The 16,174-nt window shown below is 39.8% G+C and overlaps 2 protein-coding genes and 1 long non-coding RNA gene across 3 annotated transcripts in view; 1 reads left to right on the forward strand and 2 right to left on the reverse strand.

Annotated features, from left to right (window-relative positions):
• The window catches only part of LOC133246117 (uncharacterized), a 19,944-nt gene extending 15,451 nt beyond the window's left edge, over positions 1–4,493 (forward strand). The window contains exons 2-3 of the long non-coding RNA XR_009735914.1: positions 4,021–4,202; positions 4,276–4,493. This is a non-coding gene — a long non-coding RNA (uncharacterized LOC133246117). The remainder of the gene's footprint in view (positions 1–4,020; positions 4,203–4,275) is intronic.
• The window catches only part of IFRD1 (interferon related developmental regulator 1), a 23,456-nt gene extending 10,054 nt beyond the window's left edge, over positions 1–13,402 (reverse strand). The window contains exons 1-8 of the mRNA XM_061414096.1: positions 13,312–13,402; positions 8,530–8,634; positions 8,303–8,387; positions 7,453–7,577; positions 5,407–5,564; positions 2,604–2,654; positions 2,342–2,520; positions 2,145–2,253 (exon numbers count right to left, since the gene is read on the reverse strand). Of these exons, the coding sequence (XP_061270080.1) occupies positions 2,145–2,253; positions 2,342–2,520; positions 2,604–2,654; positions 5,407–5,564; positions 7,453–7,577; positions 8,303–8,387; positions 8,530–8,634; positions 13,312–13,402 (903 nt within the window). The remainder of the gene's footprint in view (positions 1–2,144; positions 2,254–2,341; positions 2,521–2,603; positions 2,655–5,406; positions 5,565–7,452; positions 7,578–8,302; positions 8,388–8,529; positions 8,635–13,311) is intronic.
• On the reverse strand, positions 11,039–13,603 carry LOC133246116 (uncharacterized). The gene has a single exon (XM_061414100.1). It carries the CDS (start codon positions 13,601–13,603, stop codon positions 13,445–13,447), a length of 159 nt encoding a protein of 52 aa, XP_061270084.1. The 3' UTR covers positions 11,039–13,444.
• Between the last annotated feature and the right edge of the window lie 2,571 nt (positions 13,604–16,174).

Here is a 16,174-nt window from a genome sequence, read left to right on the forward strand (position 1 = left end):
GCAGCAGACTACTAGCAAGGGGGAGGTGATATGCAATTCAGCTAACAGTGCAGGAATAGCTACCACTTACACTGTACTTGGCACATGTTCCAACAACTCATGGAATGGCTACCCACTCCAGGATTCTTGCCAGGAAAATCCCAAGAACAGAGGAGCCTGGCGGGCTCCATGCAGTCCCATGCATACAGTCCAAGCTGTGGGACGTGACTGAGTGACACTTCCATGCACACTGTACTTGGCACCTGTTCCAACAACTTGTGAGGTATTAACTATTACCACCTCCACTTTAAAGGTAAGAATAGGACTTCCAAGGTGGTCCCGTGGGTAAGAATTCGCCTGCCAATGTAGGGGGGTGGCTTCAATCTCTTGTCAGTGAAGAGCCCACATGCTGCAGGGCAACTAGCTGGTGCACCACAACTGAGCCTGCGCCCCCTGCAGCCCACCTGCCACAACTAGAGAAGCCTGCCCACTGCAACGACGAGCCTACCAACCAAAACTAAGACCCAAGACAGCCAAATAAATAAATGAATATTTTTTAAAAGAAACAAACACAAAACTTACTTAACAAAAAGAGCAAACAAAACACTTAAGTTCTGTTTTATAACACAGTTCATTTTTGTCTTTGACAAGGATTTGGTCAAATTAAACATGTTTGAGTGACTGCTCTTGACTATCACATATAATTTATTAAGTCAGAGAAGGTAAGATATGCAGGTGGCAATACTATTTACATTTATGCAAATTTAAACAAATTCAACATATATAATTTAAACTGCATCATTAGTTCACTTTTAGGATGCATTTCAAAGGAAAAAGAAAAGAAATGACCATTTCTAGTCAGTAGAGGAATACAAGGTTAAAAACTAGGACATCTGGCTTCTGTGCCTTGAGATTAAGAAGTTATTAACTAGTTCAATAAAATTAAATTGATTGCTAAACTTGAGTCCAATTTCTCACATATGGAGACTCATTCGCTACTGACAGTGTGAATAACTTACTTTTCATTCATACCAGCTATCTTTCAAAATAAGGAGAGTGGGTGGGGGGCAGCCAAACACAGGCCAAGAATGGAATGTGAAAAACCAAGGCAACTCAAAACATGTATTAATCTTATTTAGAATTATCCACTGTTAACTAACTTCTTTAATTGCAGAAAAGCATCATTCCAGAAAATTATCTTTCTCCTTAAATTGAAAAGCAGCTAGGAAGTAACCCAAGATTCACAATAGAGGTCACAAACCAGGGTGACCAACTGTTCCATATAGCTAGCCTAAGATAAAGGGCTTCAGGACATAGGACTTTTCAGTGCTAAACTTGGAATACCACCAGGATGGTGGATCATCTCTCGGTCACCTACCACAAACTCAAATACCTCCAAAAGCAAAATTATGGTATTTAAAAAAAAAGAAAAGAAAAAAAGCAACCATGAGTGGCCAGCGGTAGAGAACTACAAAGCACATGTCCCAGGCTAAAGGGACATGTTTATTTTCATCTTTGGCTTAGAAAGGACCTCCCTGGTGGCTCAGACAGTAAAGAATCTGCCTGCAATGTGGGAGACCAAGATTCCATCCCTGGGTAAGGAAGGTGCCCTGGAGAAGGAAATGGCAACCCTTGCCTGGAGAATCCCATGGACAGAGGAGCCTGGCAAGCTACATTCCATAGGATCACAAAGAGTCGAATAGGACTGAACAAATAACACACTTGGCTTAGAAAAGTTAAACATGATGGTAACTAAACTCATCTGACTTAATCCCAAATCTACATTGACATCGTATTTCATCCATTTGTCTGACATTTATTATAAGTGTCTGAATTACCTTAATGTGTCTCAGGTCTGAGAAATCCAAGCAGATCCAAAAGATTAAACAGGACGACTCTCCATGAGTAATAAGAGTGTACTTAAACTTCAGTTCTGTAGGCAGCAATGATTAAGTATAATGAACTACACTCAAATACTGCTCTACCAACCAACCACTATTGGTTTATGCTCTTATTAAGTATTACATCATCACTGCCAAGAAGCGGGACAACCAATCATTAGGTTCTCAAGTGGGCCATGCTCTTGAGTTACCATCCAATTCTTAATTGTGAGGGTAATGACAGAATAATGGTTCTTGTGGCATTTTCACCCATCAGATACTTACACTCTCCATTCCTCTGGCCAATTCAAACAGAAGTGCCAAAGATTCACCAGCAGCTATTCTCATGTTTACATCATCAGAAGAAAGGAGACTTGGAAGTTTATGGAAATGCCTGGAGAACAGCCAGTCATTACTATGTGAACACAACCAATTATATCAATAACTCTTGTTTTTATAAAATAAGAACAAAAAATACATACACCTCAAGCTTTTTCTTCACTTCATTGATTGGGCATATGGTCAGTAACAATGTCCACGCGAGAAGCGAGCTGATATGAAGTGCTGTATTAGGGGTGCTACAGATAACATTAGTGTCTTTCTCTTTGAGATAGGACTTGGTGAAGATATTTTCCAAACACTGCAGAGTTGAATACAGCTCCTAATGCATAAGAGCAGGAAATAAGAGTACCATCTTAAATGAGAAATGTGCAAATAACTGGATTCAAAAGGCTCTCTACTTACAGTAATGTCATCTGTGGCAATAAAACAGCAAACACCAAAGCAAGTTGCACACTAAAAAAAGCAAAAAATAAATCAGACATTAATTTTTGCCATTTTCTTATTAATTTTACATATTCCTGCTTTTATAAATTCAACGTGAAAAACTTATCAGCTACATGACTATGTTAGGTCCCAAGTATAGTATAAAAAGAAGGAAAAAACAGGGTTAAGAGTTAAGGGAAGTGGGCTTCAGCTAAAACCCAGTAAGGTCTGCTAGTAAACTTAAGAGTTCAACTTTAGCAAAGTTACTCCATTTCTCTTGGGTCTTCCTTCATTAATCCAGCAGATCATTTCAAGCCAACTCCAAAGATGCTTACTCTTTAGAAGAAAAGTTAAGATAAACCTAGACAGCATATTAAAAAGCAGAGGCATCACTTTGCCGACAAAAGTCCGTATTGTCAAAGCTATGGTTTTTCCAGCAGTTATATACAGACTTGAGAGCACAGAAGAACTGATGCCTTCAAACTGGAGAAGACTCTTGAGAGTCCCTTGGACTGCAAGGAGATCAAATCAGTGAATCCTAAAGGAAATCAACCCTGAGTATTCATTGGAAGGACTGATGCTGAAGTTGAAGCTCCAGTACTTTGGCCACCTGATGCAAAGAGCCGACTCATTGGAAAAGACCCTGATACTAGGAAGGATTGAAGGCAAAAGGAGAAGAGGGTGGTAGAGGATGAAATGGTTAGATAAGATCACTGACTCAATGGACATCAATCAATCTGAGCAAACTCTGGGAGATGGTGAAGGGAAACCTGGCGTGCTGCGGTCCATGGGGTCACAAAGAGCTGGAAACAACTGAGCGAGTGATGTCTTGTTCACAACAAGACATCCAAGATTTCCAAGGTAAAATCTACCTAATAAAACAGACTCAGTATATTTATATATAATCTACTTCTAACATTATAGGAGCCATTAATTCTCAGAACACTTGTGCTAATTATTTAAAAGCAGAATTTGAAATTTATAAGGCTTTATTACTCTTCAATTCCCTTTTCTCCATACGTTATCACTAAAATGCCCTCATGTTGTTCCAAGTACCACTAAGGTGTAAGTCTTTAAAGGCATCATTCATATGCCTCCAATTTCAGCGAGTTCTGTTTCAGTACTACGAGGACACTTGTAATATTAATCTGTTTGTTGCCACTCTTTTATTCTCATTAAGTTATTGTAAAAATTAGACACTGTTAAAATTCGAAAGTAGCTGAAGCATTATTTTCAGTAAAAGAAAATTTCAATACGTAATCCTCTCCTAAGTAAGCAGCAGAAGCCAGGACACATCTCCTAAGAGAAAAAAAAGTAGGACTGCCTTCATTTAATAAAGATTCCTTCTACTAATATGCAGAAGAATGCCAGAATTTTGCTTTTTTTATATTCACAGCAAGAGTGAGAAGGATGAAGACAGTGCCTTGGATGACCACAACAATTCACACGCAACCAAAACTAAGTGATCGCCCCAAATACCTAATCAACAGTGTTTTCTGTCAAACATTTCAAATGCCCCTAATACTCCTGAGCAGTTTTAAAGCTGCAAGAAACTAGCCGAAAAGGAACAACAGAAAGGTAAAGAGATTACTAACTACTGGGGGGCAGAGATTCCTATAAAGTTACCAAACTCCGACTCCTTTTCCTCTAGACTCCTCCCAGCATCTATATATACAGTTGGTAAAGCAAGGAACTCTCAGCAGAAGTGACCTGCCTCTGTCCTCCAGCTTTCCTTGTCTCACTACCACGGCTGCCACTTGAGAAGAACCTAAACGCAGGGCAGAGCTGCAAGATGGACATGCCGAGGGACCTTGCTGACCTGACTGGGCACTGATATGTACAAAAAATAAACTTTTATTAAGCCACTAAGACGTCAGGGTTTACCTGATAGAAACAGTAATGTCATTTACCTTGCGTGCATGGGTGCTAAGTTGCTTCAGTTGTGTCTGACTCTTTGCGATCCTGTGGGGTGTAGCCCACCAGGCTCCTCTGTCCATGGGAGTCTCTAGGCAAGGATACTGGAGTGGGTTGCCATGCCCTCCTCCAGGGGTTCTTCCCAACCCAGGAAAGTACCCAAGTCTCCTGCAGCTCCTGCATTGCAGGTGCATTCTTTACCACTGAGCCACCAGGAGAGCCCATCATTTACCTTAAGTAACATTAAAGAGGAGGCTAATAATTAGTATTAAAAAGTTTTAAACAAACTGGTTCTCTTGCTAGAAAAACAGCTTAAGACTCAAATTCACTAACAATAAATTCTTATGACCTATTAAGGCCCGTAAGATTCTTAACATCCATTAAGATTCAAATCCACTTCCTAAATCCACTAAGACTGCCTCATATTTTTGTGATAAAGCAAAAGATGTTTTGTGTGATCATTTAAATTGCTTATTTAGCATAACAGAAACGAACAACCAACTCCTCCACCAAAATTCACAATCTTACGTATGTAAGTGGTAAATATCAATTAGAAAATGAAAGCTTTTCCAAACCCCCCAAATCAGATGAATATTTCAAAAGTCAGCTTTCCCTACATCAACCACATCCACCCATGTAACTACAGCACTCAGCTCTTTCATAAGGACTGCTCTATAAGGGATGTTCTATTGAGCAACAGAAAATTTAAGAAAAGAACTGTCATATTGAGTCTGCTCACTAAAAAACAAATGAGAATAAAATGATAATAAAAACCTTCTATATTTTTGAAGATGCTATTTTCCTAGATTATCACAAGGTCTGAGTATCATGCCTAGATAGATCTATAGTTTAAAAATTCTGTACTTACAGTTTGCCTGGCCTGGATACTAGCTGTTCCATCACAAATTATTTTCTTCAGGATTGGTCCAAGAGTCTTTAAAACCTCTTCACTTTCAATTCCAGGGCCCAACTGAATACAAAGAACAGATGCTAATGCTGCAGCTGCACGCTGCTCATCACCTTTACCTATAAAAGAAGTCATCAGCAATTATGACATTTTCAGTAGACTTCTTAAGGCAGCAATTCCCCAAATTTGTTCTATTTCAAAATAGCATCTACCAATTATGAAACTCAAAGTATGCTCAAGGCTTTGGCATGACCTATAAATCTAGTGAGGTTAAAGAGCTCAAGCTCTGGAAGCAGGCCACACTTGAATCCTAGATCTATCACATACTAGCCAAATGACCTTCAACCATTACTCTTATTCTCAAAACAGTTCCTCATCTGTAAAATGGAAATTAACACCTATTTTAAAGAAGAGTACTGTAACAGGTCAGCAAAATAATGCATTTCAAGCTAATCTGACTTTCTAAGTCCTTCATGAACTCACAGAATAGTGTACAAATAGCCCTTGAAATAACTTGTCAAGCATTTCAGATGTACACAGCCCATGAGGTAAACTAAATCTTCAGGACTTTCCTCCACCAATATTGTTTTAAATAAGCAAGGGCTTAAAAACAGGTATTCTTGGGAATTCCCTGGTGGAACAGTGGTGAGGACTCCACATTCTCAGTGTAGAGGGCTTTTTTCGTTCGATCTTTCGTCAGGGAACTAAAGTCCCACAAGGTGCATGGCACAGCCAACTATAAATAACAGAGTCTTTAAAACTACACAAATACATTAATATAAGTGATTGAGTGAGTGAATGAAGTCACTCATTTGTGTCTGACTCTTTGCAACCCAAAGGAGTGTACTTGCCAGGCTCCTCCATCCATAGGATTTCCTAGGCAAGAACACTGAAGTGGGTTGCCATTTCCTTCTCCAGGGGATCTTCCTGACCAGGGATCAAACCTGGGTCTCCTGCACGGCAGGCAGATTCTTTACTGTCTGAGCCACCAGGGAAGCATGTTAATATAAAGGTAAGTGTAAATTAACTCTCTTGAGAACTGTATACACCAAAGGGTTTGCATAAATTTTGAATTTAAATTATTTGATAAATGTCTATGCAGGTTGTAAAGAAATTTTAATAGGTCTAGTCCAACTACCTTATAGGATACAGTTTCAATATAAATACTTTTAACAAAGCCATTGTAGTATCTCAAAGAAGTTGGCTCTGCTATCGACTATACCAATAACAAGTTATATAACTTTAGACCAGTCTCGCTTTTCCTAGGCCTTTCATTTCTCTGCACAGTGAGTGGTAGATTAGACCAAAGGTTTCCAAACACCCATTCTTGACAAAGCTTTCACCTGAGGGAAAATGAGAATAAAGACAAATGTTCTTACTTGGCAAAATAATTAAGCTGGTATCCCCAAACCTTTTGAATTCTGGCATTTTCTAAAATTGAAAGTCTCTGATAATACTAGACTTAATCTTTAAGGTCTCTCTTTATTCTCAAAAGTTCTTTCATCATAGAGATCCTAATATGAATTCTAGAATCTCTATGACAAAGTTCAAGAATTCAAATATTCCAAGGGATATTCTGAAATGATGTAACTGAAAGTATGATCAATGTTTTAAATAAGAAAATGAGGTAGATAATTATGATACTGTTTTAATTTTAGAAAAATGAAGTAGGATGGCTTTTTAAATAATACTTTTTGTTGACATTTGACACAGTTTTCAAGCCTTTGTTATGTACAAGAGAATGGCAAACACCTCTTTTAATACAACTGAAGTTGACAACCCACCCCAATCTTTCCTAATTTCAAATGCTTACTACATTTTTACATTTTGAAACTAGTTTCAAAAGCTAACAAGTTTGATTTTGATTACTAACAAGACTGATATATCCCCTGTCAGGTACAAGGTTACAAGAGGGAGCCAGACTTTTAGTGCTATTAACAAATGTTACTGCACAGAAGGTAGCAAATTCCTTTTAGGTTCTGTGACTGTGTAAAGTAAGGACATTACCTTTTTTCAGGCAGCGCTCAATGCTATCAGTTAAAGTCATTCTTCTTTCCAGAATAAATTCATAGAGCATCTTTGAAGCCAGTGCATTTTTAATACCTTCAAGGGCTGCCTGCCTTGTTTTCGCACTATTTAAAAGAAAATATAAGAGAAAGAAGATACAGCTGGAGTGTACCATCAGTCAATGAGACTTGTAAAAGCCTAATTTCCTCTAAATTTTTTCTATTTATAGACTTTTAACATATAATTTTCATGTTCACACCACTTTTCAAATAATAATTTAATTTTCATCTACAACTCACCCTACTACATATCATAGCATTTTTCTGCTTATTCATTTAATAACCACAACATTAAATGGCCACATAGAACTTCATAGTTTCAGTGTATAAGGCATGTTCTTCTACATTACATATTCAAGTAAACACGTATTTTTTTTTTTTAACAGTACAAAAGTCCAGAGATCCTGTTTGCATCTTCTGGGGTTTTTAATTCCATTTGTTTCAATTTCCTTCCAGAGTTACTGTTAAGTAAGAAAACAATCTGGCTTTAGTATTTCTCAATAGCTATCCTTTCTAGTTGAAGATTAACTTTTAATTCAACAAATACACTTCAATTATCAAACACAGATATGTGCTCTTATTCTAGAACAACAACTAATCTATTAATCTAAATTCTAGTGGCATGTTCCTATCTACATTAAAAGCCCAAAAGCCCAAAAAACAAAATACCCAAAGTAAACAAATCAAGTTTTAGGAAAACATAATGCTCAAAGAAATAACTGCACATATTTTATATAAAAGGTGGCTGATCAAAATCACCCAGAATGAAAAGAGCTTCCAGTAATTCCCACCTCTTATCCAGGGTCAGGTCAATGAATCCCTTCAACTTATACTCTAAGTCTTCTTGAGTTCCTTCCTCATCAAGGACTTCTGGCCCTAAGGAATAATAAAACCAACCACTGTACTTTAAACAGAAAAAAGCAGATAGGGAAAAGTAATAGAACATTTAGCTACAAGAATTCCTCGACCTAAAACATCCTTTTATCTAACGTCGCAAATCTAAACTGAAAACTCATACCATCTTCAGCAAAACTGGAAGGATCGCTGTAACCACTGCAATGGCTCATTGTTTCAATCGATGCATCCTCATCACTAAAAGGTTGAACATTTCGATGCTGGCCACCTAGTAGGTAAAAGAGAGTGGAGGTAAATGATTTTGTTGTCATATATGCAAATACTTAACGTGGGAATTTTAAAACTTACTTAAAAACAAGCCAGCAATAAAAACCCAAACTTACTAAGAGATAATTTTTTTTTAACAAAAGAACACACTTAAATATTCCTAATATAAGTCAATTCACCTACTATGTATTATTTCAGAGCACCAACTATTTACAATATACATCAACTGCAGAAATATATCAATCACCTAGTATGTGACCATTTTTGGTAAAAAAAGAAAACAAAAAACAGTATTACGGATAAAAAAACTACTTCCCAATTACTTCAAATCATGAAGACGATAAAAATAGATCAACATAAAAATAAGACAAATGTATTTTCCAATGAGAATAACATTAACTGGTGAATGGGTTAGTTTTTAGGTTACACATGTCTTAATACAAAGTGAAATTTGAGTTGTGGGATGGTAGTTTTAAGTAAGACAATTTGAATTGAGAGGATCAAAAAAGTTTAAGATAGAAGTTTTAGATGCTGACAAGTGGATCCAACATGGCACAGAAAATAATGACAGCAACTGGATGAAGTGACTGATAGATAAAGAACTACAGTGTTGGTAAGATGTGTAAGAAAATACTAAGAGCTCTGATGGACTATCTACATGATATCCAGTGCAGTGAACTACAGGATTTTTGTTCCCAAGTCATGGAAGACAGAAGAGCTGAGAAGTCTTGCGAACTAGCATACAAGTAACTTAAGAGGCAGGACTATGAAATGGTCCTCAAGCACTGCACAGAGGCCCTCCATACCAGCACTCTATGGTGGACTTCACAGGGCCAAGTCCACTGGAGAAAGCATCTGTTCAAGAGTCCTCTTAACAGAGTTGTCTCATGTTTGCAAGTAAAGAATTATAGGCAAGATGCAAGCTGATAAATTGTAAGCATGGTGTGCTTAAAATTGGGAATCTGCTTTGAAGACTTTGAGCAATGTTCAAGACTTGACTTTTTTCACATGCCAATTTCAGAAATGACTACAGTATTTTAAAAACCTACTTTACTGTAGTGACTAGTGACTAAGCTGGATGATGACTTTCCTACTATGATGGGTGCCCACGTTAACATTTGTTCCTAGTCACTCCCTTGGGAAGATTGATAGTGCTCTTTCAAAGTTTGTGTATTTTTGGTCAATTAAGAGTCGAATTTTAAGACCTTAAAAAGATGTTTCGGTATTTGATATAGCATAAAAAGCCTGTTAGACAAATCACGTTCAAAAGAAATGTTCTAATATACCCAAAAGTTTTAAAATATCAGTGCTATTATTAAAAAATTAAAATCTTTTTTAAACCAGAATCTTCCTCTCAATTTCATTAATCTAAGGAATAAATCTATATTCCTAGTCACTGTCATTTCTAATTATTTTTGTTTTGTGGGAATTTCATATTAATAAAAAGATTATTCAGTCATCAATTACACTGAGCACTGAGTTAAAAGAAGTCCCCAATTCCACCCTAAAAGTGACCATGAGTCACCTGATTTAACTCTGAGTTCCAATCAAAGATTGCATTAAATATCTCTTAGGTCTCTATGTTCAAGAAATCTGTATCATTTAATACACCTTAAGAAAGGCTTCGGAGAAGGCAATGGCACCCCACTCCAGTACTCTTGCCTGAAAAATCCATGGACGGAGGAGCCTAGTAGGCTGCAGTCCATGGGGTCGCTAAGAGTAGGATAGGACTGAGCGACTTCACTTTCACTTTTTACTTTCATGCACTGGAGAAGGAAATGGCAACCCACTCCAGTGTTCTTGCCTAGAGAATCCCAGGGACGGGGGAGCCTGGTGGGCCGCTGTCTATGGGGTCGCACAGAGTCGGACATGACTGAAGCGACTTGGCAGCAGCAGCAGCAGCAGCAAGAAAGGCTTCTCAAAAATTCTGAGTATAATTAAGCCTGTTGCTGTCTTTTTTATAGCTTTAAAAAATCAAAACAGAGATGAGGCTTTAGCAGATTTTTAAATCAACACAGGAAGCAAGTAGCCTTCAAATCTGCTTGCTTTCCAAAAGAGAATAAAGTGTGCCAATCAAAGAAGTGAAGTATAAAGAATAAGCAATGAACCCAAGACACCAAAACTTCCTAATCATAGTGCTTAGGAAAAAATAAACAAATAAACAAAGACCTATGACATCATATTCTATTTTTGGATCTGTCTTCATGTGTTTTCATGATCTGAAGTCATGGCAATAGTTGAGTCATCTGCTTAACTTCCACTAATATTTATCCACAAATCATCTTTTATTTTTCACATTCAGTCTATTTTTAAACTGTCAAAAAGAGTTTCCTATCCAGGTGTTATTCAGCTCCCTTCTCTAAGTTTCAATGATTTCCCAAAGTTCAAGGGGAAAGAGATTATTAAAAAAAAAAAAAAAAAAACAAGGGGAAAAAACCCTGTATGAGTATCTAATATATAGGTCACACTCACCCACCTTGTGTTCCTAATTACCATTAATGAGGTGGCCTTTTAGACACATTAAGTCCTTACTTCTTAAAGGGCTTTCTTACTAACAAGGTTTTGTTCTTTCCTAAAAATGCTCTCTTCAAAATAAGTGCTATGAAAAACACACACACTTGAACAACAGGTCAATTTTATTAGCTTCCTGGACCCCCTCCACTAACTTAAAAAGTATTTAAATGGGAAACCCAAAACGATAGACAGAAGTTGGTTATTTCTTGGTTGTACCTGTGAAGATTTCATATGAATCCCATTTCTTCTACAGATGATATTTAAAAATACCAGTAAGGTAAGAGACTTTTAAGTACAAGTTTGTGAAAATTTTCCATCTCTTCTACTCAACTATTATTTATTTGAGTAAGTAATATTCAGGTGGAACCAACTTAACCTTTTCAAAAAGTAAATCTCACCCCCAAGCCCCAATCAGAGGCAAGCACAGCTAACAAGTTCTAGTGTAAATGTCCAAAGATAGTCAAAGCATGTATAGTTTTATAAACTATCAAAGAATTGTTTTCCTGCTGCTGAAAAGTCACAAATGAGAATTTCGAAGTAAAATCTGAAAGGCAACCCCCCACTGCCTTCTGAGATTATTCTCTAAGTACCAGGAAGGAAGGAGGCTGGACAGGAAGCTTCAGAAGGGAATACATGTTCCTTAGCGAATCAAGGAGGCCATTACCATTTTCAAAATGACTTTAGCTTGCTCCATCTGTGTTTGTTTCAACAAAAGGTAAACTTGAAGAATTAAAATTAATACGGACTTTCTAGACAGAATTTAAATGTTTACTTCTGACGAGAAAACGAAGCAGAAAGGTAAATAGGTATCAATTCACACAGCAACTAGATGTATTTTATATTTTGATCAAGAATGAACTTCATGAGCACCGAAAGCAAGCATTCAATCAAAATAAAGATATAAAAAGGGGGGGCTGCATCTATAATAATTCATTTCTACTGTCAATGATTAAATATTTAATACATGATAGCAAGCTTTCGTCTTGCTTTTTAAATTATCAGTTGCCAATTCTTTAAAAAAAGACTGGCCTATTTATTTGCTAAAGAACAAAGGCATATCATTCTGAGGGTTAAAGTAGCAACAGTATTCACAAATATATATGGCTAATAGATTCGATGTGATAACATCTGAGGTAATTTTAATTTCAAAGTTTCAATAAAGCAATTATTAAGTGAGATGATTTTACCGGGTTTAACACTAGCTTTCAGTATGGTGTGTCTCGTTGGAGTTTTTGCTTGAAGTCATTTTTTCTTAGCCGTAGTTAGGACTAAAAAATCATTAATTCAGTTAAGCACCTACCCATCCAGGAAAAGTTTCGACTTTGCAAAGAGGAATCAAAAAAAAAAAAAAACTAACTAAACTTTTGGCTAACTGCAATCTGAGCTCCTCACCACTCCCGCCTATTCCGGGCTCCCGGCGGAGAACCTACAAAATACAGCACAAAGGAGCACGCAGTTTCTGCCCCCGGGAGTAGGAGCTGGCTTCGACGGGTCGCCCGAGAGCTGGGGGCTCGGGATTTGTGCGGGTGCCAGATAGAGGTAGGAGCAGAGTCTACGCTGGGACAGTGGATCCCAGCCTCTGGCGCCTCGGCCAGGCCAGGTGCACACGTGGGATGCACAGAAAGGCAGCCGAATGGGATGCCACATGGGCTCCTCTGCGTCACCCCGGCTCCACCGCGCAAGGCCCAGGCCGCGTGACGCAAGAGCCGGTCCAAACCCGCCGGACGTTTGGCATTCCCGAGAACTCCATGTTGGAGCCGAGTGGTCAAAGGTGACCAGTGACAGCATGGACACAACTCCGAGCTCGGCACCACCCTCTGTCAAAGAGAGCTCTAGAGAGCCAGTACCAGTCTCTGAAAACACTTCCTCTCCCGCCCAGCTCCCAGTCACCCCCAACCCCGACCCATTCTCAAGCGCAAGAACCCATCTGCCCCTCTCCCTGCCCCGCGGCCGGTGCCCAAGAGTTCGGTTCGCACGCCAGATCCAAATCGCGCGAGGTTCGGCTCCCAGGGCACGCTGGGAAGCGTAGTCCGCCGGCCACGCCAGGCGCCCCGCCAACGCATACGTCTAGAGGCATAGAACTACAACTCCCAGGTGCCCAAGGCTAAGCGACTCGCCAACCCGGCCGGTATCTGGGATGCCGGCGGCGGGGATACTTTCTTACCTGCTGTCGCCGCCGTCGCTGCAGCTGCCCCTGAGCCGCCGCCACCACTGCCACCGCGGTGGGAAGTGTTCCGCTTCTTATTCTTCGGCATCGTGGGACGCCCGGTGCCGCCTAAACTCTAGCTTAGCGAGGATCAGCCGATGGAGCTGCACTTTTTACTCGTGCGTCTGTGCGACGGGCGGCTGAGAGGCGAGTCCTCGGCTAACAACAGAGGCGAGAAGCGGCGCGGGTAAGAGTGGGCGATGGCGGCAGCAGAAATCCCCGTGAAGAGCTGTGATCGGAAACGATACATGTTTCTCTCTAGCGCGGGAGCTAAGGCGGGGCGGGCGAGGCCACGACGCCTTAAGTAGTAGGACCGCCGCCTGTCGTCACCATCCGTGGGCGGGACTCGAACTCTCACTAGCCAATCCCCATATGTCTCCCCACCGAAGGCCGACTTCGGGCGGGCGAACGATGCTCACCACAGATCCCATGCCGCAAGTCTTCCAGCGGCGCCGGAGGAGCCGGTCTTCGTTGTGTGCTGAATTATGGGATATGTAGTCGGCCCTGTGGAGCCGCCTCCCAGCTCCTCCCAACTGGCTTTTCTGCGCACATGCTTCCTTTCTCGTGACCCTTCCTCTGCCTGCTGGCGGCCCAGCGTTGGAATTGACGGAGGTGGCCGCCGGCGGTGAGCAATGACGCGGGTATGCCACATGACGACAGCCAGCTTCCAAGTGGGAGCTACGCAATCCGCGTCACTGGTCTGACTCGAGACTCGCATTCTTCTCTAACATTTCCCTTGCTTGCGGCCTCTGCCCTGGCACAGAATCCCCTCTTTGGGAACATTTCCGTGGTTTTAGTAGTTGAATTAGTTTAGCGATCATCAGTATCTATAACTGAATTGTGGTTCAGGGCTATGTGCCTCCCCTCACCTTCAAAAAGATGTGCTTTAATCTGCTGGGGCTTCCCAGATGGCTCAGCGGGTAAGGAATCCGCCTGCAACGCAGAAGACAGAGACTTGGGTTTGATCCCTAGGTGGGGAAGATCCCCTGGAGAAAGAAATGGTGACCAACTCCAGTATTCTTGCCTGGAAAATCCGATCGAGAGAGGACCCTGGCAGGTTACAGCCCATGGGATCACAAAGAGTCGGACACCACCGAGCACAAGGCACATTGACAATCTTAGTCGTATAGTTCTTGTATTTCTCCTATTCTAGACTAGAAAGATCTGGCGACTCAGATTTCTATGAAAGAATGTGTCCTTTGACAATTCTTCCTGCCAGTTAGGAGGTCAGTTTGGGATAAGTATTGGGTTTGGGGAATTAAACAGCTGGTAAAACAAACATGAGCTATAAATACCAATAATCTCAGCGTTTTTTTGTTTTATTTTCCAAGGTGAGTCTAAGATCTGTCTTCCTTGTTACATTTGTTACATATTTAGAACCTGTTATTGAGTTCATATAATATACTTATGACAGACTGAACTCACTGACTCACTTCAATGTAGGTGACTCATCCCCCACTCCACCTCTCTCCTGAGCTGCTTCTCTTATTTTCTTTTCAATGGCATGTAGCACATTTGCACCTGAATGTTCCATATGCACTCAATCCAGTTTCTCGAATACTGCATTTCCCTCTCCCTGTCTTCCTTTCATGTGTTCACAGTTAATGCTATCCTCCAATATGCCCAAATTGAAACCTGGTTTCCCTAAAACAAACAGTTTTTCCATAAAACTCCTGAATTCATAAGCTCTTCTCCAATCACACATGACCTCAGTTGGTGCCTGGGTATTTTAAAGGATCTGATGGCATTAGGGGGAGCCTGGTGGGCAGCTGTCTATGGGGTCGCACAGAGTCGGACACGACTGAAGCGACTTAGCAGCAGCAGCAGCAGCATGGCATTATGCTATCTCATGCATGATAATGTTGCCAAATTTATTGATATCTCCCCTATTTTACTAATTCACATGATTTAGTAGTTGCTCAAAAACATTTTTGGTTCCCATAACCAATATATTAAATGCCAGTCCTCTTCCCCTGGTCTGGACTCCCTCTGCAGCCCATATTTCACTGCTTCCTGATACATGCCCTGTACTTCAACCACACTGCCCTGCTCCTCATTTCCAGTACACAGCTCTATTCTCCTACCTCCATTTGATCATTCATTGTCCAGTGTTCTTGTAATGCTCTTCCTCCCACCTTCACCTTAGAATGTTATTCATCTTTCAAGATTTAGTTCAAATTCTATTTCTTTCTGTTAGAGAAAGACAAATATATGATACCACTTCTATGTGAAATCTAAAATACAATACAAATGAACCTGTTTACAAACCAGAAACAGACTCACAGACTTAGAAAACAAATTTACAGTTACCAAAGGGGAAAGGAAGACAGATAAATTAGGAGTTTGGGATTAACATATAGACACTATTGGATATAAAATAGTCAACAAGGACTGATTGTATAGCACAGGGAACTCTACTCAATATTCTATAATAACTCTATTCAGTACTCTGAAAAAGAATAGATATATGCATATATATAACTGAATCACTTCACTATACACCTTAAACTAACAACATTGTAAATCAACTATACTCCAATACAAAATAAAATTTTTCACCTTGCTTATAATTTCCTTGTTGTGCAGAAGCTTTTAAGTTTAATTAGGTCCCATTTGTTTATTTTTGCTTTTATTTCCAGTATTCTGGGAGGTGGGTCATAGAGGATCCTGCTGTGATGTATGTCGGAGAGTGTTTTGCCTATGTTCTCCTCTAGGAGTTTTATAGTTTCTGGTCTTACGTTGAAATCTTTAATCCATTTTGAGTTTATTTTTGTGTATGGTGTTAGAAAGTGTTCTAGTTTCATTCTTTTACAAGTGGTTG

This window comes from Bos javanicus, chromosome 4 (assembly GCF_032452875.1).
Source record: "Bos javanicus breed banteng chromosome 4, ARS-OSU_banteng_1.0, whole genome shotgun sequence".
Lineage (NCBI taxonomy): Eukaryota > Metazoa > Chordata > Mammalia > Artiodactyla > Bovidae > Bos > Bos javanicus.